Genomic DNA, 26,266 nt, shown 5'->3' on the forward strand with positions numbered 1-26,266 from the left:
ATTTTTATTTCTTCTGGATACAAGCAAATTCCCAGGCAGCAGCCCCAGACTCAAAGCAACTACTCAAAGACCATTGTATATGTTGAGGGGGAAGATTCATGCCCGGTAGCTCTTTGGAAATCTTCTCTATGATCAAGAAGCTTGTTATTTCACTTGCTCTTTTTCAGCATTTTCCTTGTATGGGCTTCAGGGATAGGGAAAGAGATAATAATGGAGATCCCACACTCTGATTCTGGATACTTAGAATAAGGAGCTTCAGGAAAGCAATCCTGAAGCATTGAATAACATAATGCAATCCACTGGATAATGTCAAAGCTTCTTTCCAGACTTGAAATAAATAATTTGTTATTTCTCACATGTGGTACATATGCCATACAACTACTTAGGAGAAGCCTTTTCTTTAAATCTGCACTAAAATATCCCTACAGAGGCATATAAAGGAAGAATTAGCAAGCATACAGGGAAAAACCATGGAATTCTTAATGATCTGATAAAATTCATTATCTCATAACTTGGTTTCCCTCAAGATACTTATACACCTCAATTACTTTATGCATTAATTACTAAAACCCAGTCAGGCTTAACTTTTTGTAATTCTTTGTACATCTGAATTTAAGGAAAAAATGTTTTGTTGTTAAGTAGGACACTACATATGTTATGCAGCATTTTAAACTGCAAAGGTACATTTAATCTGACTAACCTCTGAATTGTAATGCAGATTCACTCCTTGACAGTTATTTTAGTATATAGTTAATAATGACATAATGCGGGATGATGGTAATGGGGGGTGAGTGGTAGGGGGGCATTTGTTTTAATTAAATAGTTAAAGCTGCTGAACCACTTTTCTGGATTAATCCTGCTCATAAAAGATACCTTCCTCAAACTGGTAGCTGGAAAATTAATACCTGATCTCACACAATAGTCTTTTTCTTGCTCAGCTTCAAAGACCTTTCAACACCAACATGCTACGAAAAGTTCACAGTGGAAAGGACTCGTGAAAACTGCTGTCCAGGTCAAGTTTAAATTCCAATACTTATCATAAAACATTCACATCAAACCCACAAGACCACTTTGGATCCCAGTACCAGTTTATAAAAAGCCATTTCAAATTCTGCTTGCAGGGCTAGATGAATTATTAGTGTCATGATTACCAGAAAATAAATTACCATCTGTGTGGACTTCTGTTGAAACAAAAACTCGGGGGGATGAGAACAGGACCTTCCTCCATGGTAATGTTCCATGTCAAAGTAAGGTACTTGGAATGACTAAGTCATCACATGAACAAGACAGAGTTGCAGTGACACTGCTCTGTCTTCAACTGGGTTATAAAATTCCAAAGCATTTTGGAAATAAACTTAAAAACCATCCTTAAAGCCTATGACAAAAGTACTAAAGCAGTGTTCTCAATCCCAGCTCATTTTTACCTTCAGCCTAAAAGTTCATCTCAAGTATTCTGATCGTTGACTGCAACAGCCTTACACCAGGCCATGACCAATCCCCTGAGATAACACTCCGAGACCAAAGACTAGAGTTCCCGCATTAGGATAGGGAGAAGAGTCATTCACTAAAACACAGTCCAAGATTAGAATCACAAAGGCTTGTATAGCTGCAAAAGGATAGGTAACTACAGCTATACAGGCCAGCAGAAAGCTACCTGGACCTGTCATGTCCTCTCTCTCTTGTGTAAGAAGGACAAAAGGTAGATCTGAGAAAGGACATGTGTGTTTTGGGAATAAGGATGGACAGTCTGAATCTTAACAAGACTAGATACCGTGCCAGTCGTTCTGTTCTTTTTTTCACCATATTAGAGACAATCAGGTATGTCAAATCTTACCTAAGAAGTGGTAAGCTTTGACACCACTTCTGTTCTTTCAATTTTGATATAAAACCTCCCACTAACATCAGGCCAAGTAGAATGCCACATTAATTCTAAGCCCATACAAAGAGAGCTTCCCTTTTTTGCTCAGAGGTGTGAAGATGACTGTCAAAGAATGGATACATGCAGAAACATAGCAGGAATAGTCTGCAGAGATTACAAAGTCTCAAGTTAGTTTCTCCTTAGAGTTGGACACAAAAATGCTACCAGAAGGCAACACAGTAGTCCTCGCTGATGCAAGTAAGGCCCTGTCATCTCACAGTGTGCTGATACAACCTTGCATCAACAAATTATGGCAGGATTATGACAGAGTCATCACACTCAATGCTCCCAAAGTGGCAAATTAAGATTTATGAACACTAAAGAGTATTCTTGGTGAATGACAATGGACAGCCTCTTTTGATAATTTAGTACAAGCCAGATCCACTTCTCATTCACCAAATTCAGGATGCTGCGTGAGATAAAGCATGGTTAAAAATAATAAGAAAACACCAAGGAATTGGCAAAGTTGTCCTACAAAAGGACAAGACAGATGAATTAAGAAGGATGCTATTTCTGTCAGTCTATTTTAGATGGGGAAAAAACATTAATTTACAGAAGGTATAAACAAAGCAAGGCTTTGAAACAGACAACTTTGGGAATTTCATCATTCTAGTCGATGAGGTCCGAAACAAACTCAGAACTTCCACTTACAGTATGAATTGTCTGTATTATGACACCTAGTGGTTCTTCCTCTGACCTGCCTCATGCTTCAGATGTCTTGGACAACTGCCTCAATGTACCTTAACTAGAGGCTAGAACTGGCCTCAGCAAGACAGCAAGGAGGCTGCAATTAGGACAACACTTTCTCATATTTTCCTTCAAGGGAACAGGTTTGGACTACAGAAGCAAAAATGCTAACAAGGAAAAGAGGATTTAGACGCATGACTGGGAACAAAGAAGGGAAGCTGCAGGTAAGCTAAGACAGCAACAGAGGAAAAGCTGATACTCCCTTGCAGCACTGGATTGTTTCAGTCAACCACACAAAATACAGAAAGTGACCTGAGAAGCAGCAGCAACATGCACGCACTCCAGAAAACAACTCATTAACAGAATACAGAAGCCTACAGGATTCTGAGCTCAGCTCAGGGGACAGCAGAAAAGAAAAATCACCACCAAAACACCACCAAACCAACAGTAAGTCAGTGCAGTGCCACTACATTATCTGCAAGGTTTTATACCTGCCAAACCAAGAAGGAACAGCTAAAACTAAAAGAACAGCTAAGTAATAATTTAATTTACAGATAAATTAGTAAAACCAAGCTTCTTTCATTGAGATATTTTTCCGTTAATCTGGACTCCATCTCACCCAACTAAGGAAGATCTGAGCACCATGCTTCCTGGGAGGTACATTCCAGAGACCTACCCTTAATGGCTTGGGATCATATTTTATTCCATCAGTCTGCCTACTGTCTGACTTCCAGAACTGAATGCTACTTCCTTGACATTTCTTATATTCTGTGATATTTGTAACATTTGGGTTTGTCCAGATTCACAACACTATCTTTAGAAATGAACACTAGTTAAAAGAAAAAAAAAAAAAGCAAGTGCTCAAAGCCAGAGCATGTATATGCCATAGTTGCAAGCCAGGCCATATAATTTCCTTGATGAAGTGGTAGCAGGGCAACACTTGTTTCCAGGAAGACCCAAGCTTGACAAGGTACACAGAATTTAAAAACAAACCCAAGAAAACCACCGCATGTGCATAGGAGTACCACAATAGACCTAAAACCAGTAAGTCACAAGCATTCAAACACAGAAGCCTGATAAAGCTAACAATGGAGGAAAAAAGAAGTTATAGTTTTTGCAATAGAAAATACCCCTGATACTAAAACAAAACACATTCCCTACAAATAAATAAGGTTTACCTAAGTATCTTAGAGGCAGGCCCCAGTGAAACAGACAGCTTTGCAAGCAAAGTTATTTGTTTGCAGAGACCTAATACTCAGGCCAAAGATAATTTGGTACAGCCCCCACTGCAGTAAAATGAGGCTATTTAACTCACATTTCAATGAACCATTACAGAATTCCAACATTCAGGAGCTGTCACCTAAACGTATCCTTAAGCAGTTTCCTCAGTACTGGTTTCAACAGTGGCAAAAACTGAATCAAAGGTTAGTCTCATGACCTAACCAAGCTCTTTTTCCTCATGCATTATCAAACACCTTAATTTTTATTGAGTAAGCTGTCAGTGATGCTAGAAGCTTATTTTCATGGCTTCTCCTGCTGGGATGGCATGGCAACAACAGAAACATGAACTTCCAATGCTATGACTATCTATGCTTTGATCTGTGGTGTGAAGCACACTAGTTCTTTCCCATACCCAACAAACTTGGCAAGGCTGTAGGACAGACCACCAACAGAACCCTCTTCAGGATGGGAAAGGAAAGACTGTTCTCCCAGTTGTACTGAAGAGAGTTATCTAACTGATGAGTCCATCACATTTTCCCCTGGTCCAAAAGAGGATGCAAGAGTATTGTAGCTACTGAATAGCAGTTCTAATGAACGACCTCTTTACCTTGCTTGGGCACGACTAATGAAGGACTATGGAGGGCTGTTGGTTGGATTCAAAGCAAATCCAACCAACAGTCTTCCACTGTCCCTTATTAGTCCTACCCAAGAAGGTAACATGACATTTAGAAATTGGCAGACTTTTAGAACAGAATGAAGGGGAAATTAGCAAGTAAGGCAGTGTTAGAAAACAAATTTGGGAAAAAAACTGGAACACTCTTCTCATTATACCCTTTGTACAGACTCCAGATCCCACTACCAGACTCACTCTGCTTTTCATTTTCCTGTTGATGGTATAAAGCACATGCTGTATCTACACTGGCACCTTGCTCAAAAATTTAATACCCTGGTTGATGTGTATCAACCAGGTCTTGAAATATCTCTCTCGTACTTGAGGTCACCTAAGGCCTTACAGGTGATCAGGAGACTTCCTACATAGCACACACAAAAACATTGGGATATACTCCAACTTCAAACATGAAAATATACTTTCTCCCTCCCTTCCATTTCCCTCCTCCTGAATTAAGCTGACAGTACAACAAAAAAACTAGTTAAAACTTAAGATAAATGTTCTTGCTGATTCTTTGAATGTTACAGGGACACATGTAAGTAAAAATCTAATTCAAAGGGAAAAAAGCAAGATCCAGAAACTCAGAGGTGAAACACTAGAAGGCAGAAAAAGCACTGGCAGCAGGACACTAAGGAAAAAGCCTGAGAAAACAACCCAAACAATCGAACACATTAATTACAAAAAAATGTAAAGCTGCCACATGTGCCAAAACAGATCTTCAAACAAATTTCTTTCACTGTCAAAGACCTCAAATATCAGTAGCTGTAGTACACTGGAAAGAATCTTTCACACACCCTGATCATTAATAATGAATTGTCTGAATTTACCAACTGGTAGAGACTACACAGTATGCCATATGCAGTTTGTTGTAACATTCATAAGACAACAGTAAGTAGGCAGTTGATTTCTAACTATTTTGCTAGAATTAAGACTTCAGAATGAAGATTCTGACAGACATCATCTTCAGACAACTCTAGTATATGTTTAACAGTCTCATTACTAGGGAGATCATTACCATAACTAAATTTAGCAGCATGTTTTATAATGTGTATAGTCATGATTCAAAGTTATTCCAGAATTTCACTGCAGTCTGATAGAGGTATGATGCTCCAACATTTCTGGGAAGATTTCACAGGACAATTAAAAAGGAATCTATCCCAAGGCTGAAACTACAAGCACAAATAAATTATCAGATTTTTTTTCCACAAAGACTCCTGAGAGAATAAACAAGTTCTACATGACTATGGAGCTCAACTAACCAGCAAACTGACTATAGGCATGAGCTTCCTGTTTCTTTCAAGCTAAATAAAATAAATTTTAAAAAAGGCAAAAAAATAGAATAAAACAGTCAATATCTCAAGAACTTACCTTCAGACTTCAATTTCGTAAGAACAAAAATCAGGTAGTTGTTGAAGTCTGGATACTGATTAAGTTGTTCTAGTTTCTGAAGAGAGAAACTGTTAAGGAATCTGCACACATAACAGTTATAGTTTCCTGGATACAAAGATTATTAAATGAGTTATGTACTGCTGCATCACTTCAATCAGTTGTGACTAAAAGCTCAAAATATACAGAGTATGAACAATCTAAAAAACAGTTTCTCTAATTTTCTTACTGAAGCAATAGCCCCTTGTTATGGGGAAATCTGAAAAAAATCTAGGGACAGACACAAATTAATAGATCCTCAAAAATATCTGTAAAGGCACTAAAAAAGCTTCCTCTGTATAGTTTTGGATTTCAATATTTACACTTAGAAGTCTGCCAAACCTAAGGAATCCACTGAGACTCAATCCCATAATACATCTTTTCTCTGATAAGCTACTCATTTTAATATTAGACATATACTTCTTTATGATGCTAACTAGCCACAGCCTGAGCTTTCAGCAATGAGAACCTGTTTAATTGTAAAGGCACAGATAGTTGTACCAAGAAGTTCATGCTTACCAGTCTCATTAAAAAACCCCGAATGACAAAACACTCCTTAGTTGCAGGAAGAATTATTATGTTTCTGAACAGCTGTGAAGGTATGTAGTTGTTTTTCCTAAAATTTGTCATTACTTCTGCCTCAAGTTTCCCAGTATTCTGCTACTGCTTGGCTAGAGCAGGGATCTGGCATTTCCCTTGTATCCTGTTCTCACTAACAGATATTCTGCTCAACAATAACTTTAAGTCAGTGCAGTGTGATCTCTAAGCTACTAAACCTACTAGCTATCATTAGTATAGCAAAAAATCAAGACACTTAAAAAATTACTTTTAGAAGTAAGATTATATGCTTCCTAGGCGTTTACTTTACTTGTTGTTTAGCTAAATCTCTTAACATTCAAAGTAGCTGGACCTTAGCCAAATATATGCATGTTAAGACTTGATCTTCAGTAAATCCCTTCCAGTTCTAAAAGGATCAATTTCCTTCCAATGACCAACAGCCACTGTCTGAACCACAAACTTAAGGTACTCCATTTTTAGATACTTAGGTGTGGTGGGTGACCCTGGCTGAACACCAGGTGCCCATCAAAGCTGCTCTATCACTCCCTGCCTCATCTGGACAGGGGAGAGAAAATGTAATGAAAAGCTTCTGGGTCAAGATAAGGACAGAAAGAGATCATTCAGCAATTACCCTCACACATAAAATAGACTCAACCTGGGGAAAATTAATTTATTTCCAATCAAATCAGAGTAGGATAATGAGAACTAGAACCAAATCTTACAACACCTTCCCCGCTCCCACCCGCCCCGCCCCCCCCTTACTCCTGGGCTCAACTTGACTCCTGATTTCTCTCCCTCCTCCCCCCAAGCATTACAGGGGGATGGGGAATGGGAGTTGTGGTCAGTTCATCACACATTGTCTCAGCTGCAACTTCCTCCTCAGGGGGAAGACTCCTCACATTCTTCCCCTTCTCTAGAACGGGGTCCCTCCAACCAGAAAGAGTCCTCCATGAACTTCTCCAACATGAGTCCTTCCCCCAGGCTGCAGTTCTTCATGGACTGCTCCAGCATGGGTCCCTTCCATGGGGTGCAGCTCTCCAGGAACAGACTGCTCCAGTGTGGATCCCCTGCAGGATCACAAGTCCTGTCAGAAAACCTGCTACAACATGGGCTCCTCCCCGTATTGGTCCACAGGTCCTGCCAGGAGCTTGCTCCAGTCAGTCCAGGCTTCCCACAGGGCCACAGCCTCCCTCAGGCATCCACCTGCTCACATGTGGGTTCCTCTATGGGCTGCAGGTGGAGATCTGCTCCACGGGCTGCACAGGGACAGCCTGCCTCCCTGTGGCCTCCACCACAGGCTGCAGGAGAATCTCTGCTCTGGCACCTGGAGCACCTCCTCGCCCTCCTTCTTCGCTGACCTCGGTGTTCGCAGAGTTGTTCCATATTTTCAGTACTCTCTTCAGTTGCCATTGTTGTGTGCTAGGTTGGGGTTTTTTTCCCCCCTTCTTAAATCTGTTACCACAATGGCACTACCACCCTCACTGATGGCCTTGGCCAGCAGCGGGTCTGTCTTGGAGCCGGCTGGCCTTGGCTCTATCAGACATGTAGGAAGCTTCCAGCAGCTTCTCACAGAAGCTACCCCTGCAGCCTCCCTGCTACCAAAACCTTGCCATGCAAACTCAATTCATTAGGCTGTTTGCATCAAGTAGTAACTTTGCTAGAAAAGCCTCCTCTCTCTCCATTTAATAAAAGAGTAAAGCATACTTATCACATCCATAAGCTGCTTTGCTGTGAAACACACAGCCAAGTAAGGTAGTACATTTAGAAATTTATCTTTCTCCAAGCTTCAGAAACATAATCACCAAAACAGTCAGTTGAACATTACTAACAACTGTGAATTTCAATGGATCAAGTAGGAACCAGCAGAAGAAGTGAGCAGAAAGAACTGAAAGAATAGTATTTAATAGAGACTTAATGAGAAAACACTTAATTGGTCTAGGAATCAAAGAATAGCTTATAGGCCATATTTTCTTAACAACTTCTTCATCCACTTTAGCTTTTTCTTTTTTACTCCAAGAAACATCTAATGTCTTAATTTGAAAAATATATGAAGCCTTACCAATTCATAACTTTGTTAACAACGGGTTTTGGCTAACCTATACTCCCCACTTGGTTATATTTGAGTTATAAGCACCCAAGTGTGTCAAAACAGTGCCATAAAAAAAGAGCATGAGAGACTCAATGCACCGATAACCTTACAAAAAAATTATATACTTTAAATCTGAAATCATTAATCACTTGGACATGCTACTAAGTAGCATTCTACAATGCACAGCAATCACAATTTTCTGTGGAATCAGTCTCAAAGGATATTTTTTTTTTCCCAAATTTTTTTGGTTATAGGACAGGGCCTGTCAAGTTCTATTAGAATATTTTTCCAAGCTGATGTATAATACAATGGTAAAAATGTGCCACTTCTCTAACCTTTAGAAGCCAACATATGAAGACCTCCTTGAAAGCACAGGTATCTCAACACAGCAGGGAGTTACCACTACCTTTTAAAAGGAATTTCGGACATCAGTTAACAGAGACTGGGGGGGTTGTGGCAAACCCACTCAAAATTCACACTAACACCAAACGCACTACGAGGCAGCACAAGAAGCCACATACAGCAGACTTCCCTCTGCCCCTGTATTTTAACGAGTCTGACGAGCAGCATTTCAGGCTCAAGCTTCTAGGCACGCAGAACAGCCTCGCAACGTCGCAAAACGCGCGGTGTCAGAGCCAGCAGGCCAACGAGGGCATGGAGGCAGCGGCTCCACCAGGCCGCTTCCCCCACCAGCTACGGCTTTCGCCTCGAATCCCTGCGCCCGATTACCTCAGGGGGCCCCCTGCCCACCCCCGCTTTGCCGCACGGGCACGGCTATCCGCCCCGCTAGCTCAGCCCGGCGGGCCGCGGGGCATCCCCGGCCCCCTCGGCGGGATCCGCCAGGGCGAGGGCCGCTCTCCCGCCCCGCCGCGGCGGAGGGCTGGGCGCTGGCGGCGGCCCAGCGTGGGGGAACACGAGAAAGCGGCAGACACCGGCGGAGCCGCGCCAGAGCCTGGGCTTTAAAAAAAACCCAAAACCAAACAACCGCCCCCTCCCGAACAAACAAAAAAAAAACCACTACCCAAAAAAGCCCCAAACAAAAAAAACAACTGGCCCTTGGCTCCGGGCTCGCAACAGGTGCCCGGGCCCCCGCCGGGGGAAGGCGGCCCCGCGGCCCACAGGCCACCTCGGCGGTTCAAACGCCGCGCCACAGCCGCCCGCTCCGGCGGAGGCTCGGCCCACCCCGCTGTGGCGGCTCCCCGGGCAGGCCCGGCCGCCGCCGGCTGCCGCAGCGCCGACCTGCTGCAGCGCAGGCCGCGCTCCCCCCGCCCGCCGTCCCCGGCCTCCCCAGCGCCCGCCCGGGCCGCCGCGGCTCCGCTCCGCCCGCCCCGCCCGCGCGGCGTAGGCCTTGGCCAAGGATACTTGTTGCACGGCTCTCTGCGTGGTGGTGTCCGGCGACTGGGACTCTTTGAGCAGCTGCAGGATCTGTTGGAGCCCCTGCTCGTCGGGCTTCCACTCATACTCCATCTTGGCTTGCTGGAAAACAGCAGACAACAGGCGGCCGCAGTTAGCGGCGCGGCAGGGCCCAGGCCGGGGTAGGCGGGAGGGCGGAAAGGAAGGAAGGCCGGACGAGGGAGGGAGGGAGGAAGGGAGGGGACACCGCGGCGCCCGGCCCGCTCTGGCTCTTGTCTCAGCAGCACGCACCCCGCTAACCCCCCGGCCCCGCCGCCGGACACGGACGGACGAACGGATGACACCGACCTGCTGCCGCCGGCGCCCGCGGTGCTCCCAGCCGAGCTGCCTGAGTCACGGCGAATTTATAATCTGGCCCGAGGAGCCGCCTCGCGTCCTCCTGGGTCCTAGCGCCGGGCACGCCTCCGCCCGCCCCCGCCGCCTCGGGCCGGCCGGCGCCGCCGTCAGCCTTTCCCCGGTGCGTCCCACACCGTCAGGAGCCTGAGGGCGACAAAACGCGGGCGCTCAGTCCCGGCCGGCGGGAAACGAGTCGCCTCCGCCTCAGCCACCCACCCGTACGGCGTGGAAAAGCGAACGGAGAGAAACCTCCCGCAGCCGCGCCAGGCAGATGGGAGAGCGCCGGGCAGCGAGCGGGGAGGCTGCCGCCCACGGGCGGAGAAGCGGGGGTGCGAAAAGCAGACCCCAAGAGTCTGGAGCGTGACACCCGCGTTGCCGCCTGCTGTACTTCTTACGTGATTTGGGTGAGTGCTGGGCAGATCTCAGGAGTTCTCAGTTCCACGTGTAAAGAGGGAATAGGACCAACTACGCAAGAACGGCGTGCGGTGGGGATGAAACTCAAAAGAAACTGCGTTGAATACCTAATGTACCGTACCCTTAGCCTCAAAATATATCAGGGGAGATCTCAGGTCAAAATTAGCAATTTAGATACATATAAACATTATGTGTACATATAATACATATACATTACACATTATATATATAGCTATTTTTTATATATTATACATATGCTAATGGTCAAAATAAGAACACATGCTGCCTAAAACTGGCCTAAAATATGAAAATGAAAAACACTCATTCCTTGCCTTTTTATGATCATACTTTTAGTCACTGTGTTTGCAAGCATCTCGCTTGGTTGTATGAAAACTAGTTTCAGTTTCTGATGCTTCTGCTGCAGTACACAACTCGGTACGAGTGCCGGGCATCACAGCCTTAACTCTGCAGAGGCTCTGAGGGCAGGGAACAGTAGTGATTTCTAACAGTGCTTCCTTGCATCCCACGCAATTTGCTCTGGTGTGGCTCTTCGTCTCACCTCCCCAACACTGACAGTCAGCTGTCCAGTTGCAGGTGCAAGAAGTGTCCTGAGCCAACTTCCCTTCTGTTACTATGAGCCACTATTCTTGAAGAAAGAGACAGTACTAGTACTGCACAGTCTCCAGCAAAACAGCAAAAGGAACTATCAAAGGCAACAAGCAAGAACAGGCAGTGTACTTACAATATCTACGTATCTGGATAATGAGGACAGTGAAGGAGGGTACTTGCTGAATCAGGAAAGTATGCATACTGGAATAAGAAGCAGGAAATGGCTAAATAGCAGAGAAGTATGCAGCACAGCACACAAGAGAACAAAACCAATGGAGAACAAAAACAGCTAATAAAAAAAGCAAGAAATGGGACATGTTTCTTAAGCTCTTCTATTTAAGCAACTGCTGTAGCGGTGACAGGGTTGTTTGGGAGACAGACTACTAAAGCAGCACAACTCTTCAGAGCTCATCGCACTGACACGTCTACAAGACGGAGTCAGTCAGGTGCATAAAGGCACGCCACCAGTTACTAGGAAAGGATGGGCACAAGGTTTATATGAGATTTTTGTGATCAAGGTAAATCTCCACTGGTTTCCTTCTAGTAAAGGAAAGTGTCAAAACAAAGGATGTGGACCCAGGCCATTAAAACCAATGTTCATGGCTCACACCATATGGGCAGGAGAGCACTCCATAGTGATGCTTACACAGCTGGAGCTAATGAAAGCTGGGGTCCAACAAATCAAGGAAGTGCTAATTTGTGCCTCAATCCCCTACCTGCCGCCTTACCAGTAAGGTTGTAGAAACTTGATTATCTTTGATTCTTCTGGCCCACTGTCAAGTTTGCTTGAAATTGATTAGAGCTTCAGAAGTTACTATTCAGAAATTATGGATGGATTACATTTGAGTATTTTTATTAGGAAATCTGCGCTAGACAAAAATAATTTTAAATATGGGAAACGAGGGAAGAGACCACAGAGGAAGGTTGAGAGACAGAACAGGAAGAAGTAGGAAGAGGAGCAGGCCATGGATCCATAACTAAGAAAAACACAGGTTTTCTTTCCATGAGAAAAGGGCCTACAAATCAGAGTATGAATTAGTGGGCACATCTAAATGCTTTAGATGATCATCCTCAAAGTCAGGTTCCTCCTTAGGTTCCATACAGGATCTTTTGCCACTGGGAACTACTCAGCATATATATAAATCAAAGCAGATAGCTTATCGTGCTGGATACCTTCTCTTCTTCATAGTTATTCTTACCTATCTCTAATCCTTTAAATTCTGTAAGGAAGCAGGAGAGGGAAAAATAATTTAACTTGAGTCAAGAAAAAAATTGAAAGCAAAGTACGTTATGGAAAAAATGAGAAAATTGTTTCTTTCTGTATCCTTTGTCTCTGTTTTGTACTACCTGTTTCCCTCAAGCAAGAATCTTCTCCTGTAGAAAGGAATTCAGAATAAATGTTAAATGAAGTACCAGGCAGAGGCATGAAAGCTACCATTCAAAACATAAGATGGCCTGGTTCATCGCACTGTAGAATCATCAGTAGAATGCACCAGAAATAAATTTGAAACACTTCACCTATATATGTTAAGAAGACAAAAGTTCCCTGAAGACAGGAGCCTTGCACAAATGCCAAGGCTAATCTTTCATTTCTCTATTATCCAAGCTTCAGATGTCATGCACTAGCCAGAATCCACTGGTATCACAACAATGTGTAATATTAAAAAACGAAACAAATAACCAACCTCCACCAAACACTGATCTGTATCTTCAATTTATTTCTCTCTCTACAAACCTTGCTGTATTCTGTCTGAGTATCCACAAAAAAGCCCCTAAGTATATTTTTTGTCTTTGGTTTTGATGCCAATACTCTTTTCCCTTTCTCTCTCAGAATGTCTTCTTAGATCAGGCTAAAATGACACATATCTGGCATTTGTCATACAAGGAAACAAAAGGAACGGCTACAATATGTAGCAGTGCAAACTCATTCAAAATCCAGTAGCTAGAGTAAGTAGCTCTAAATGCACGAGGCAGGCTTCTTCAGTTCTTGCTTCTTCCTAGCGTGATGAACTCAATCTTTTTTTCGGGAAGGTGTCCTTACCATCACATTAGAATGTACTTTGTGCTAGGTCTTTTAATCTCTCCTGTTGCTTTCCATTATGTTAAAAACAGATATTAACAGGAACTTGGATTTGGAACTGTTTTCTAATCACCAACCCATAAAATAATTTACAGTTAACACATAAGACACAAATGTAGACAGCACAAATAGGAGATTCAGAACAGAATAAACTTCTCACCCATCCAGTAGTCCCAATGCACTGAAAACAAAAATAGAAGACTGGTGCAAATCCCTCCTGACTAGCAGCTAAAAAAGAGATCTGCACTACTAGGAAGATGTCCCATCCCTCAAATGCCATAGCATCCAAGGTGTATCTTTGGGAAGTACAACTTCTTGCTGCTAGCGATTTTGAAACTAGTTTCAAATAATTATTCTCTGATCAGATTTGTCCTAATTTCAGAATTGTTAGAAAAGCTTCAGCCATTTTACCATTTAGAATTTTTTTTCCAGTCTTTAGTTTTACTACATTGGTAATATTGGATTTTTTTTTCTTTTAGAGAGAATTCTAATCAGCTACCTTCTTGTCACAAAATTCAGGCACTGCTACCTGTAAAATTGCTAAAATTCAGGCTTCCAAGTTTCCATGCAGACTGCTTATAGTGTCTCTCTGTACCTCTGTGTATAGAAGGTCTGTATGCACATAAGAAATAACCGATCTTCTATAATAGCTTTCTGGGTAAACCCTCTTTTTTTCAGGCTAAGGATGATGTGGATTAAGCTAAGCAGAAAAAAAGCTCTCATAACACAGAATAGATGTGTCTATACAAAGGAGCTCATGCAGAATAGCTACTGCTATATTATGTTGCAATGCCTTCTGCCTGGAGACATGACCTAAGCTTTCACTTAAAAAATACTGGTAGTCCTCACATGCAGCATATCAAAAGAGAATCCATTCCAAAACATTTGATGCAGCTTTCCTGAGTTCAGCCGTATGATACAAGATTACTATTTGTTAGACAATGATTTATTTGAATAGTCTTTAGAAGAAGATAGTTTGACCCTGTGAAGCACCAGAGAGGTTACTGAGGAGACAGATGGAAAGACAGTCTGAAAGGATTTTGTGTCCCTGACTGAAATGTCTATGAAATTAATTTTCTACTTTTCCAGAACTGATTGGTTTTAACAATAGAAAAGATTGTTTTAAAGAGAAGTCTGAGGAAATTTAGAAATATGTTTTAAGATCTCAACATTACTTTGTATTTCATAGAATCATAGAAAAGTCAGGTTGGAAGGCACCTTTAAAGTCATCTAGCCCAACCCCCTGCAAAGAGCAGGGACATCTTCAGCTAGATGAAGTTGCTCAGAGTCCCGTCCAACCTGACCTTGAAGAATGTTTCCAGGAATGGGGCATCTACCACCTCTCTGGGGAACCTGTGCTGGTTTTTCTCCACTTTCAGTGTGAAAAATTTCCTCCTTATATCTGGTATAAATCTACCATGTTTTAGCTTAAAAGAATTACCCCTTGTCCTATCGCTACAGGCCCTGCTAAAAAGTCTGTCCCTGTCTTTCATAAGAAAGCCCCCTTTAAGTACTGGAAGGCTGCAAGAAGGTCTCCCTGGAGCCTTCTTTTCCCCAGGATGAACAACCCCAACTCTCTCAGCCTGTCCTCACAGCAGAGGCGTTCCATCCCTCTGATCATTTTGGTGGCCGTCCTCTGGATCTCCTCCAACAGGTCCATGTCTTTCCTGTGCTAGGGGCTCCAGAGCTGGATGCAGGACTCCAGGTGGGGTCTCACCAGAGCGGAGTAGAGGGGCAGAATCACCTCCCTCGACCTGCTGGCCACACTGCTTTGGATGCAGCCCAGGGTATGGTTGGCCTTCTGGGCTACAAGTACACATTGCCGGCTCATGTCCAGCTTTTCACCTACCAGGACCCCAAGTCCTTCTCACCAGGGCTGCTCTCAATCCCTTCATCCCCCCGCCTGTACTGATACCAGGGGTTTCCCCAAGCCAGGTGCAGGACCCTGCACTTGGTCTTGTTGAATCTCATGAGGTTCTCACAGGCCCATTCCTTGAGCTTGTCCAGGTCCCTCTGGATGGCATCCTGTCCCTCAGGCACGTCAGCTGCACACAGAGAGTCATGTAGAAACATTAGCCAGAAGAGGCTGTAAGCGTAACACTTTCTGGATAATGAAACAGTAACTAATTTCACTGTTGGAAGTGCAATCCTGTTGAACACAGGTCTTCATGTTAAGATTTGCACAAATGGTATTAAGTTCCCACACTCAGGAGTGGATTCTCTTTCTGGTAACTAAGGACACAAAAAATATTTTTTAAGAGTTCTTCGATATCAGAGAATGACAAAAGGCTAAGACAGTAACCAACAAGAAATCTAACAGAAGGTAAGACAAATCCAACATGATCCAACATAAAATGGTAAGCCTTAGACTAAAATAAAAAGTTTTGTGGAATGTACAAAAAGAAGAATTTGCTTCATTGGTAGGGCTAAGATTATCTTAAAAAAAGAACTTCTTTTCTTCTACCTATGGATAGAATTTCTTCTGTCTGTAAGGAGCAATTTGATAGCAACATTCCATGCAGCAAATGTATGGGCTTTCAGATAATCTAATTTAAGATTTGGGTACAGTTAATTGACCTTCATTTCCTACTGTTGTTCATTCCCTGTGGTTGGTAGGTCTAGAAGTAGAATAAGAAGCTGAAGAAACTAAGAGAAAATTATGTTAGCTTCCTACCCTCTTGAGACAATTCTAGCTATAATTGGTTTTGTCTTATGTTGCGTATCATACTAGAAATTGTGTATGTACAATTGATCCCATAGTATGACACCTCATAATGAAGCTGAACTCAAATTTCCTGGAACACTGGACATGTCAATAACAGAGGCAAACAAATCTCTAATGTGATTTGCTCTCCATGGAATATCAGCTTGATGATGGTCTTTTTCTGACAGTACCTACAGTTATGCTGTGGTGGTGCATTTCCCACTCATTCACAACATATGCTAATATACCTGCTCGGGAAATCTAATACACTGTTGCCTGTGAGAAAAGGAGAGCTATTCTGGCTCATCATTGTTGTGGCATCGCTGTCCACAATTTCATGGTTTCTTTTCCCAAAGGTAAAGAGCAGTATTTCTTTTTGCTGATAATGTGGAATCCCTTTGAGCAGATGAAATAGTATGCATGATAACCTGACAGCCTGTAATTCCACTCTCTGACAGAAGTATGTTCATTCTTTATATAATGGATATTTCAGCTGCTCATGCATCCAACGAGCATAGAGGAAAGAGCACAGCAGTATAGTTTCCATACACACGAAGGTGCAAAACCACCACACCGCTGCATATAAAATAGATGACAGGCCAAAGCATGAACTAACATTTGATGTTTTGTAGAACAATTAATTCTTAATGCAAATTAGTTTTAAAAATATGAACATATAGCACAGGCTCATGTGCAAGTCAGAACTGAAAACCAAGTCTATTGATGTTGTTGGGTTCAATTAGATACATGGCATCATCAGTTGCAGAGGCAAAAACCTGTTAAGCTTTCACCAGTTTGGAAATCATCAGGAGTGCTTTGAATTCTACTTTGACAGGATGAAACACTGTTCTTATAATTCATTAAAAGTCCAGCTGACTGAACAAGTGGTAGTCATAGGGCAAAACTGCAAAGATCTCTGGATTTAAAATGTCTTTGATCAACTCATCTTCTGGACAAGGATACATTTGGATGCATCATCTCTTCAAACTCACTGTTATTTCATTTCCACAGCTAGAGATACCAAATGGAATTGTGTTGTTCATGATTTGCTCTACTGTAATCACATATGCTAGATATTAAAATGGCAGTACATGTTCTTAATGCTGACAGTCATAAAACCATCTGAAACTGAAAGGAGGGCTGTTTCAGAAAATCATCACCTCTTGAATTTGTGACAGAAGATACCAGACCTATCAGCTGAAGTCTAAAATAGTAAAACCTTCCCCCACTCCTTTTTGGTTTTCCTCCAAGACCCAAGCTTCTTTCTCCAAATTCCAGAGTACTTTACTTAGCTCTCCTACATGAAGCATATGAACCTCTGTAATTGTCTAACATGAGAGGGATGTTTGAAGGCATGGAAAATAAAGATTAACTACGGACTGGGAGGTGAAACTAGAATGCTCTGCCCTGGGTAACAAGCCCCACTCATTACTGTAACAGGCTAAATCTATTCCAAGGGGTTAAGTGGGTATGGAAAAGCAGGAATCATTCTTCAGAGTCCAGAGTCTTATTTAAATATGTCTGCTGTCAAATTTCATGTTTGCAATTCAGCACGTGCTTTTTGCCAGCTTAAAAATCTTTCAAGCAAAATTAGTGTCAGGTGCATATGAACCCTATTCAACTCCCTATTCCAGTATATAGTAAGGTTTCTTTCTCTTAGCTGTACGAGGCAAAGCAGCTAACGTCTGCTGCAGGATTTTCGTTGAACTTAAGTTTCTGTAACTGATTGATTCAGGCTGCCACAAGACAGAGACAAAACCAAAACGATACACAGCTTTTGAACCTGTTCCTCATTAATAGATAAGAACTAAGACTTTTGAAAATACCTAAGAAAAGCAGCAGATATAATTTAAAAATTAAAGTTATGGCTGAAAAAAGCCACATCCACAGATGAGAATGATATAAGACTGAGAGAAAAGGGATGTGGTTCCTGAAATTTCAGCATTTATTTTCATTCAGTTATGTGCTCATCCTTGTCAATTACAAGAGACCAGTAAAAACAAACAAACAAACAAATGCACGATCCCTATCTCCACTTACTGCATCGCTGAGAGAGTGTTTCTAGCCCCTGCAAACCTTGGAAGGAAAGTCATAGAATGAGAGACTCCACGATGCCTCAATGGCTCAGCTGTGGCCTTTGTGGGAGGCCCTGTGGCATAGGCATGTGGTAAATATCTCTCTTCTTTTTAAAAAATATTCGGAGATAAAGTCATCTCCTACTCTGACGATAAGGAAGAATTACACTACAGCAAATGTGAAGGAGACTACACCTCATCATGGGGTAGTGCCAAATTTGGGGAAGTTCTTGGCCCTGAAATGAGTGCATTGCTTCTTTAAAATTAAGTTACTCACAATTATTAAAAAAAAAAAAAAAAAAAAAAAAATCAATCAATCTAAGTAAGTGGCGATCTGTTTTAAGCTAACTTTGAAAAAATCTGTACCATGATGAACCAAAATATATCATGAGTTTTCTAACTGTAGTCAATACATACTTGAACAAACCAACAAATTTTAATGCAAAATATTTATAAATCACTTATATACACCTCATAACACAGTCCACCAGTTTAAATGCTTTTTTGTACAATACCATCTGAACAGTCACAAATAATGATTATGCAGTAGAAACATCTTTGGTATATTTTACATTAAAACGTAAAAATTAGGAATGTCATTAAATAAGAAACAGAATATGTAAAGGTACTGAGCCCTTTTGCTAGTAGAAAGAAGTAACAAATACAAGACAAATGGTATATTTATTTGCAAGTATGTTTTGATGCATAAATGAAACGAGAATGATCTTTTGAAGAAAAGCTACAAATGTAAAGCAAAATTAAAACCAAATACACAAAACTAAACTTTTTGGCTTTCCGATTTATTAAAATTAATTATTTTACACTGTCTTTTCACAGTGTGCATGAGCACCAACTGTAAAGAAATGTGTACAAAGGATGTCTCAAAAAAGTGAGGAATCTCCTCCGGCCAGTCAAAACTCATCAGGCATTATTAGGAATTCAGTATAGGGGTCAAGGCAAAAATGATGTTGGGAGCACTAAGAACTGATTAGTCAGGATTAGGCTTTATTTCTACTTCTTGGCAAAATATGTTGCATCCAGGATGCATAGAATTCAGAATCACAAACTCACCTACTTTTCTTCCCCTGCTTTTTTCTGAATACTCAATGTGTATTAAAACATAATACACAGAACATGCATTAAGACACGCAACTGTCAGTGAAACTACTACTGCCAGATCTGTCATTGGTGGCAAGACTGGTGCTTCGGTGATACTTGCAATACTGGAGGCTAAACCACCATCACTGGTCATCATAACAGATGGCTTATTGTTCCTGGGTGGCTGATGAATTTCCTTACCGCAGTAAGTAGCTTATCTAAGGTCCTTAAGATGCTGTTGCCTCAAGGAAGTGACAGTACTTGGGTTTATATTAGTCCCTGCATGACTCCAGCAAGCTGGTATCTGTGCTGCATAGGGACTAATGGGAGTCATATATGAATTGGCAGGGACACAAATGGAAGACGACTTAAAAAGCTTCAGACAGAAACTGGACTTGAGTCTTTTATCCTGTGAGCTTGAGTACAGTTGTTTGGTCTTCTCTAATCTCTAATGTCAGATAAATATTCTGAAATTACACCCTCCTGGAAAAGAGTCGGCAAATAATTACTTATCTGGAACGCATCTCCCTCCAAAAGAGACAAAAATAGTCATGTGATCATTAGTGAGGGGAATTAACTGCTCCAATCATACACATAAACAAAAGGAATGATGCCCTAACCACCTTAAAGAAGCAAAACTCTTCAGGTAAATAAGCCAATAGGGCTTATTTGATCTTTCTGAGACCACTATGGAATGACTGCAGACATTCCTTGTCTTTCAAGCCTCAGATGAAGAAGAGGGTAAAAACAAATGAAGGGTAAAGGTAGCAGTACAGATCCCTCCCGTCATCCCCAAATTGTGTATTGTGTATGTATACATACACAGTGGAATTTGCAAACATTAAAAACAGTGGGCTTGCCTCCTCTGAATATCAGTATTTTTAGATGGAAAATAATAATATGAGTTGAATTTATTATTATTTAATATAAAAAAGTTTGATGCAAGTGCTTCAACATTAACTCAGCAGGAATTACATGAGATAAATATAAAAGAATAGCGAAATGTATTTAGAATTTAAAATGGTATTAAAAACTCCTTTCCATTTTTCATCTGACTAGAGCAATAAAACTCACTGGATAATCTGGTAAGGAAAACAGCATAATCTTAGCAGTGAAGACTATTTCAATTAATAGATGCACACTGAATATCTAATACAAATTGACATTTCAATGGAACAATGCTTCAACTTTTTCAGTTTAAGCATGTTCAGTCATATTCTAAATGCTCTTCGATATGACATCTGAAGGTGACATTTAAGAGAAATCTTGGACTTTCAGTTAAACAAGATATTCATGTTGCTACAGCTCGAAGCCAACAGACATCACAGAAGAAAGACTATATGGCTCTTCTACATAGATCTTCATGGCCCTTTCCGGCAACAAGTGTTAAGAGATCACCAAATTATTCCAGGTAGACAGGCGGACTTACACTGTCTGGTTAAAAAAAGGCATAAACACAGGAAGTAATTAAAAAAGTTATGTATAAACAGTATAATTCTTACTGTATTCTGTCATTTCTACCCTTGTTTTTTGAAAAAGCATTCTCACAACTGTATCTGTAAGACCAGTTTTGAAGCAGTATTGAACCAGTGTAAAGGAAATCGTAAGCAAGTCTGAATGAAAGCAATGCACCCAACCTAAAGCTTATGTGCTGAAGTGGCTACGTTACTGTTTCTACACAGATAGAGATTGTTGTTGTGTAGATGAATGATCAGGTAAAATTCCTCGGGGAGTTAATGAAACCTTAGCTAAAAATTATAGACATTAAAAGAGATACCAGTCCCTTTAGCAAATAACTCTTTCTAGTTCAAATGGAGCATTTAATGACAAAAGAAGAAACATTAGAAACCAAAAAGTACATTACACATTCAGCTTAGAAAAGCCAGAAGGAATCTGAATATGTAAAAATGTAATTTGATGAGGGATTTAATTGTCATTCTTACTTGAGTTGTAAGTTTTCAATATTTTAGGCATTTAAATACTTTAATGTTGGTTTGTGAAGAATATCAGAATGGTATTTGAATCAGAGATTAGCTCCTGTGATTAGCTGCTAGTCTAAATAGTTACATATGTAAAGTAATTCTCTTAAAATGATACTAATAACAAATATAAAACAAATATTTCAAGGTTTTTAAAGGTTTTTCTTTTTTTCTTGCCCAAAGATAAAGGAAATTTATATAGTAGAGAAATTGTAATTTAAAATATTTCAGTTCAGCTTAAATGCACAGGTCATTTAATAACTTTAAGGCCATTTAGATGCATTTTTAATAAAATCTGTTGCAAATAGCTTCACCAACTCCACTAAATAAATCTGCTGGTATTCTACATATCATCTTTGTCTTAATACAGTAATGCAACCACTTCATGAAATGTAAATCTACAAAGAGTTGAAACCACAGTCATAGGTTAAAACTCCCTATAGACAAGTGAATGAATGAATGTCTCAGTCCTATTACCAGTTCTTGCATATTATCATGATGTAGAATCTGGGCTTTTTTCCCTGCTAGTGATTTTATGGTCTTCACCTTGAGGCTCAATTTACTGACCTACAGCATGCTTTCTCATATGCTGCCATAAGAAAAAAAATAATGCAAAAGGCATTACAAGATAGTTTCTGCCCTTTCTCATATATTATGTGGAAATTCTCCTTTGGTGAACTCTCATCGTTCTCATTCTCCCAGTATCTGCCTATTGTACAACATTTCTCCTTTGTTCTGTAATTCAGTTGTAAGCCATATGCAGAAAAGACCTTTGTTTTGTTACACTTAATAACCTAACGTGTTAGAGCCTTAATTCGTATGTGGAGCTCCTGGGCACTACTGTAACTCAAATATTAACCATACAATATTATAGTCAATTGCAAAAAGATTTGAGCTATTTTCTGCATGACATGGCAGCCAATTTTGTCTTTTAATTTTTGGTTTGTTTTGGGTTTTTTGTAAATTTCTTTCAAATTACCTTCAATAACAAAACTGTTTGACAATGTATTAGCTTTAAAATTGTGTCTCTCATACCATTAAAAAAAATACATTTGTAAAACTTGGTCCCACCATCACAGCATACCAATACCAATAGTGTTAAAGTTTCTCAGCATGGAGAAAACCAACACTGAGTTTAAATATTTTTTCAGGATTTCAAAATTGACTTTAAAAGTCTAATTGAGGAAAGCAGAGTTCAGTCCCAAACACACGACTAAATTAGCATAATCTTAAAGGACACCTGTATAATAAACAGTTTTTTCTAATATACACTTACCGAAAGTGTAGACAGGACAGGTAAACTTCGCTCAAGTAAAAAGATACATTTGCTTGCCTTCATTCAGGTCTTCCTAGACGCGAGGCTGAAGTAATTAATCTATACAGTACTGTCACAACAGTGTCATAAATTTTATTATCTTAAATTGACATAAACTTTTGGAGGTCCCGAGGATTAAATTGCAATGAAAACATTAAACTATACATGACCACTTTGTTGAATTTCCTCTGTACTTGAGATATCTCTTGTAAGCTCCACAGAAGATGCTATAAGGGATGTTGCAAAGGTCAAAAGCACATACTATAGCACCTTTTCTAGAATTTCTTCTGACAGATGTAATGTTTTATCACAAATATCAAATTCTCCTATACTGGGTAACTTTTGAAATTAATACTTCACCTCCTTATTTTTTCATTTTATCACCAGATTGCTCAATTCTAACACTTCCTTATGATTTCTGCTATTACTTCTGATAAAACAAGAGCATCAAGAAAACTGGATGAAAAATATAAATGTTATTTTCTATTATTGTTCTCCCACCTGTAGAATTTTACATTAGAACAAAATTTCAAAGTATCATGTTTTATTTGTAAAAACAGCAACTCGGATTACCAATAACTCACAGGCCAACTTTTAAAATTTCTGTCATAGTACAAGCCCAACTTGTATGACCTCAGATAATTTAGGATGGTTATTTGTTTTCAAGGGTATACTCTTTCTCCAAAGCTTCAAGAAGTAAGTGTGGTAAAGAAGTTTTAAGTCATTTTTATATTCAATTAAATCTGCATTACTTCTGAATTTAGAAACATCCTGAAATACATTTATCCAAAGCAAGACCTCAAAAGGCAGCCTCCGCTATCTTTTTTTTTTTTTTTTTTAATTAAAGAAAGGGAGTCCCACCCCAGTGGAGCTGAGGTTATCAAAGACTCACTATGATCCATTAGCTCTGTTACCTAGCATAAACGAAACAAAGCAAGGGCAGTGATCTCAGTGTCTGCTGATTCTCAATCTCACATGCCAATATAAAAATCCATATTCTAAAAAGGGAAAATATTAAAGCATGCAGCTTCATATATTCTATTTTTTTTTTAATCTAAAAGAAACCCATCACATCCTTCAAACACATTGTACAACAATAAATTAAAAAAAACCCTGAACTCTGAGGTGGTTACATGCAAGATTAACCTCTTTCTCATAGCATTCCCTTGTCAGTATCACCGTTTGCAATCTGCAGTTTAAAAGACTGCAAACAGAAGTAGCAAACAAAACAAAGCATAGCTTGAAATGTACACTGCAAATGAGGGAAACTGTGAATATTGCCAATTGTGCTTTATTTAATTTTTGTTTGCTATTTTGGTTCTGTGCAATCACCGAGAAATTAAAAGAATCACTAGAACGGACAGTGCCTAGCTAAAATATGCTTCCTTGCTAAACTGAAAGACATATTATCGGCATAAATTGTAAAATATATTACAAGTACCCATCGGCGCAGAGAATCAACAAGGTTCTCTTCTGGGAGAACACAGTATGCTCCAGAAGCAAAGAATCGCGTGAAAAGAAAGAAAAGTGTGTTACCCAGTTTTTACTGGAGAAACAGAGGAAGACTACAGAAAGCCTTCTATAGAGAGGAGGATGATTTTGGAAGGGAAGGTTTCTGAAGTCATTTGGTAATGTGACCAAATGACCAACTCGATTTTTACATATGAAAGGTGAAAAGATTTTAAGATAAGCGGACATCCGAAGATGTGATACACAAATACACACATTACTTGCACTAGTGTATACATTTCTGTGTTAGAGAGAATCATGAAACAACCATCTATTTCTAATTTTTTTTAAACCAACCATTTCCTCTCATCAGTTGGCCTACTTTAATTCCTTTTCCAAGGAGCTCCAAAAGCATTTCTGCTTCAGACTTCAGTGTTTTCAACTTAGTGCTGACTGGTTTTTCACACATGACTCTTGTGTTCTTATTAATGCAGTTGCTTCCCATTTGTTCAAAAGTTCCATTCAAACCTCACCTTGTTTGTTTTTTAACTACTTCTTATAGGCCAGATTCAACAATTGAAGCTTTCACCTCTTATGCCAACTCCACTTACTTAGATTACACCTAATGGAGTGCAGTGAAGTCACTCCTGATTTCCAACCACATAGCTCAGGGCTTGCCTGCACAAGAAAGCTAGACCAATTCAGTTTAAACTTGCCTATACATCAACTTAGAAAATCCTGTGCAAAACAATTTATTTTAATTTAAGGTTGGCTTATGCTTTTTTTTTTCCCCTGGGGAATTGACTGAAGCTCAACTGATGTAAAACAGACTGAAATACAGGTATCTATTTGGACTTTTGTATAGATTTAGCTTACTTGGTATAAAAAGCAGACCTGTGCTTTTTAGTCTCTGATGAGAATGTGTGCAGGAGAAAGGAGATGACTGAAGTCTGAAACTGGAGTAAACTTCTGTGGGTGCATGAATGGATAGGGAAGATGAAGTGTGAGCATTGGACTGCAATCTTATCTTGGAAGATGGGAACATGGAGTAGGAAAGCTGGGAGAAGAGCCATAGAAAGGCTCTGGTTTTGCATGGTTAGAAAAGCATGTGACCCTGGATGCCAGAAGTTACTGACGATGATCATATATGCACTAACCAGGTTTGGAAACCCCATGTCTGTGCTACCTCACCATCATTTCTGCAAGTGTGTCCTTTTTTGGGTTCTAATATAGTAAGAGTTTCCTTGCATCTTGTACCTACTCACTTACTATTTATTTTCCATTCTCTGCCAAAAACATTTTGTCTTGCCTTTCCCTCTGCTTTTATATTTAGCATTTATCTATTATTTAAATTAATGTACTTAATGCCAGGCTCATCATAAGCAGCACATTTTGAACGTTTAAGTATGTCTCACAATGGCTTTTCGGAAATGCTCTAAAAAATCAAATTCACAATGGCTTTTCGGAAATGCTCTACAAAATCAAATTATTTAATAGGAGAATAATTTAAGAGTAACTTTCTATTCTATACTCAAGGTTTAAAACCCAAAAGTTTTCTTTAAACATGAATTTTATTTTATGCCTCATTTCAGATTTTACTCACACATACATAAAACCTCAAAATTTCAAGAGCATTCAGCACATAGGAAATTAACAGGGAATTGTTAAAATTGTTTAAATTTTACTCTGGAGTCTGGTTTGGAAAGGAAAACCTTCTAGAGGCTAAAAGTGACATTTGGAAGTTTATTTCATAATATATCATTAAAAGATGCCATATTCCATGGCATCCATGTGTACATGCATAAACATATTGTTATGTACACTGTTTTATCATGTATATGATAAATCACATACATAACCCAAAAACACTTGGTCTACACAAGTATATATCTATCAATGAAAGATTTTAAAAAATCAAATTTCAGTATGAGTTGCATACTATACCTATATGAAACTTTAGATAATGTATATATACAATAGTATATTCATACATGTATAATAAATAATATTTTATTTTATACAACTACATCTTATATGTAGAAAACCTACCCAAACTATCCAAATGAATACTATAAAATAGTGGAAAGAGTGGAATTGGTGATCAAAACATATTACTGCTACATGTATTTAAATGTTCATAGAATCTGGAACTGAATTAACTGGTAAAATTAATTTATGTGGTAAAAACTAATCAAAGTTGCAACATAATTAAGGCATGAAAATAAT

The 26,266-nt window shown here is 39.9% G+C and overlaps 1 protein-coding gene across 2 annotated transcripts in view; it reads right to left on the bottom strand.

The window, feature by feature from the left end:
- TNPO1 (transportin 1) overlaps window positions 1-10,038 on the bottom strand; it is a gene marked incomplete at both ends in the record, with an annotated part of 59,316 nt that extends 49,278 nt beyond the window's left edge. The window contains 2 exons of one of the 2 annotated variants that reach the window (XM_082013210.1): window positions 5,865-5,940; window positions 9,931-10,038. In XM_082013210.1, coding sequence (XP_081869336.1) covers window positions 5,865-5,940; window positions 9,931-10,035 — 181 coding nt within the window. The remainder of the gene's footprint in view (window positions 1-5,864; window positions 5,941-9,930) is intronic. The other variant, XM_082013209.1, reaches the window with a different exon arrangement.
- Window positions 10,039-26,266: the final 16,228 nt, after the last annotated feature.

Source organism: Phaethon aethereus, assembly GCF_964289735.1.
Source record: "Phaethon aethereus genome assembly, chromosome: Z".
In the NCBI taxonomy this organism is placed as follows: Eukaryota; Metazoa; Chordata; class Aves; order Phaethontiformes; family Phaethontidae; genus Phaethon; species Phaethon aethereus.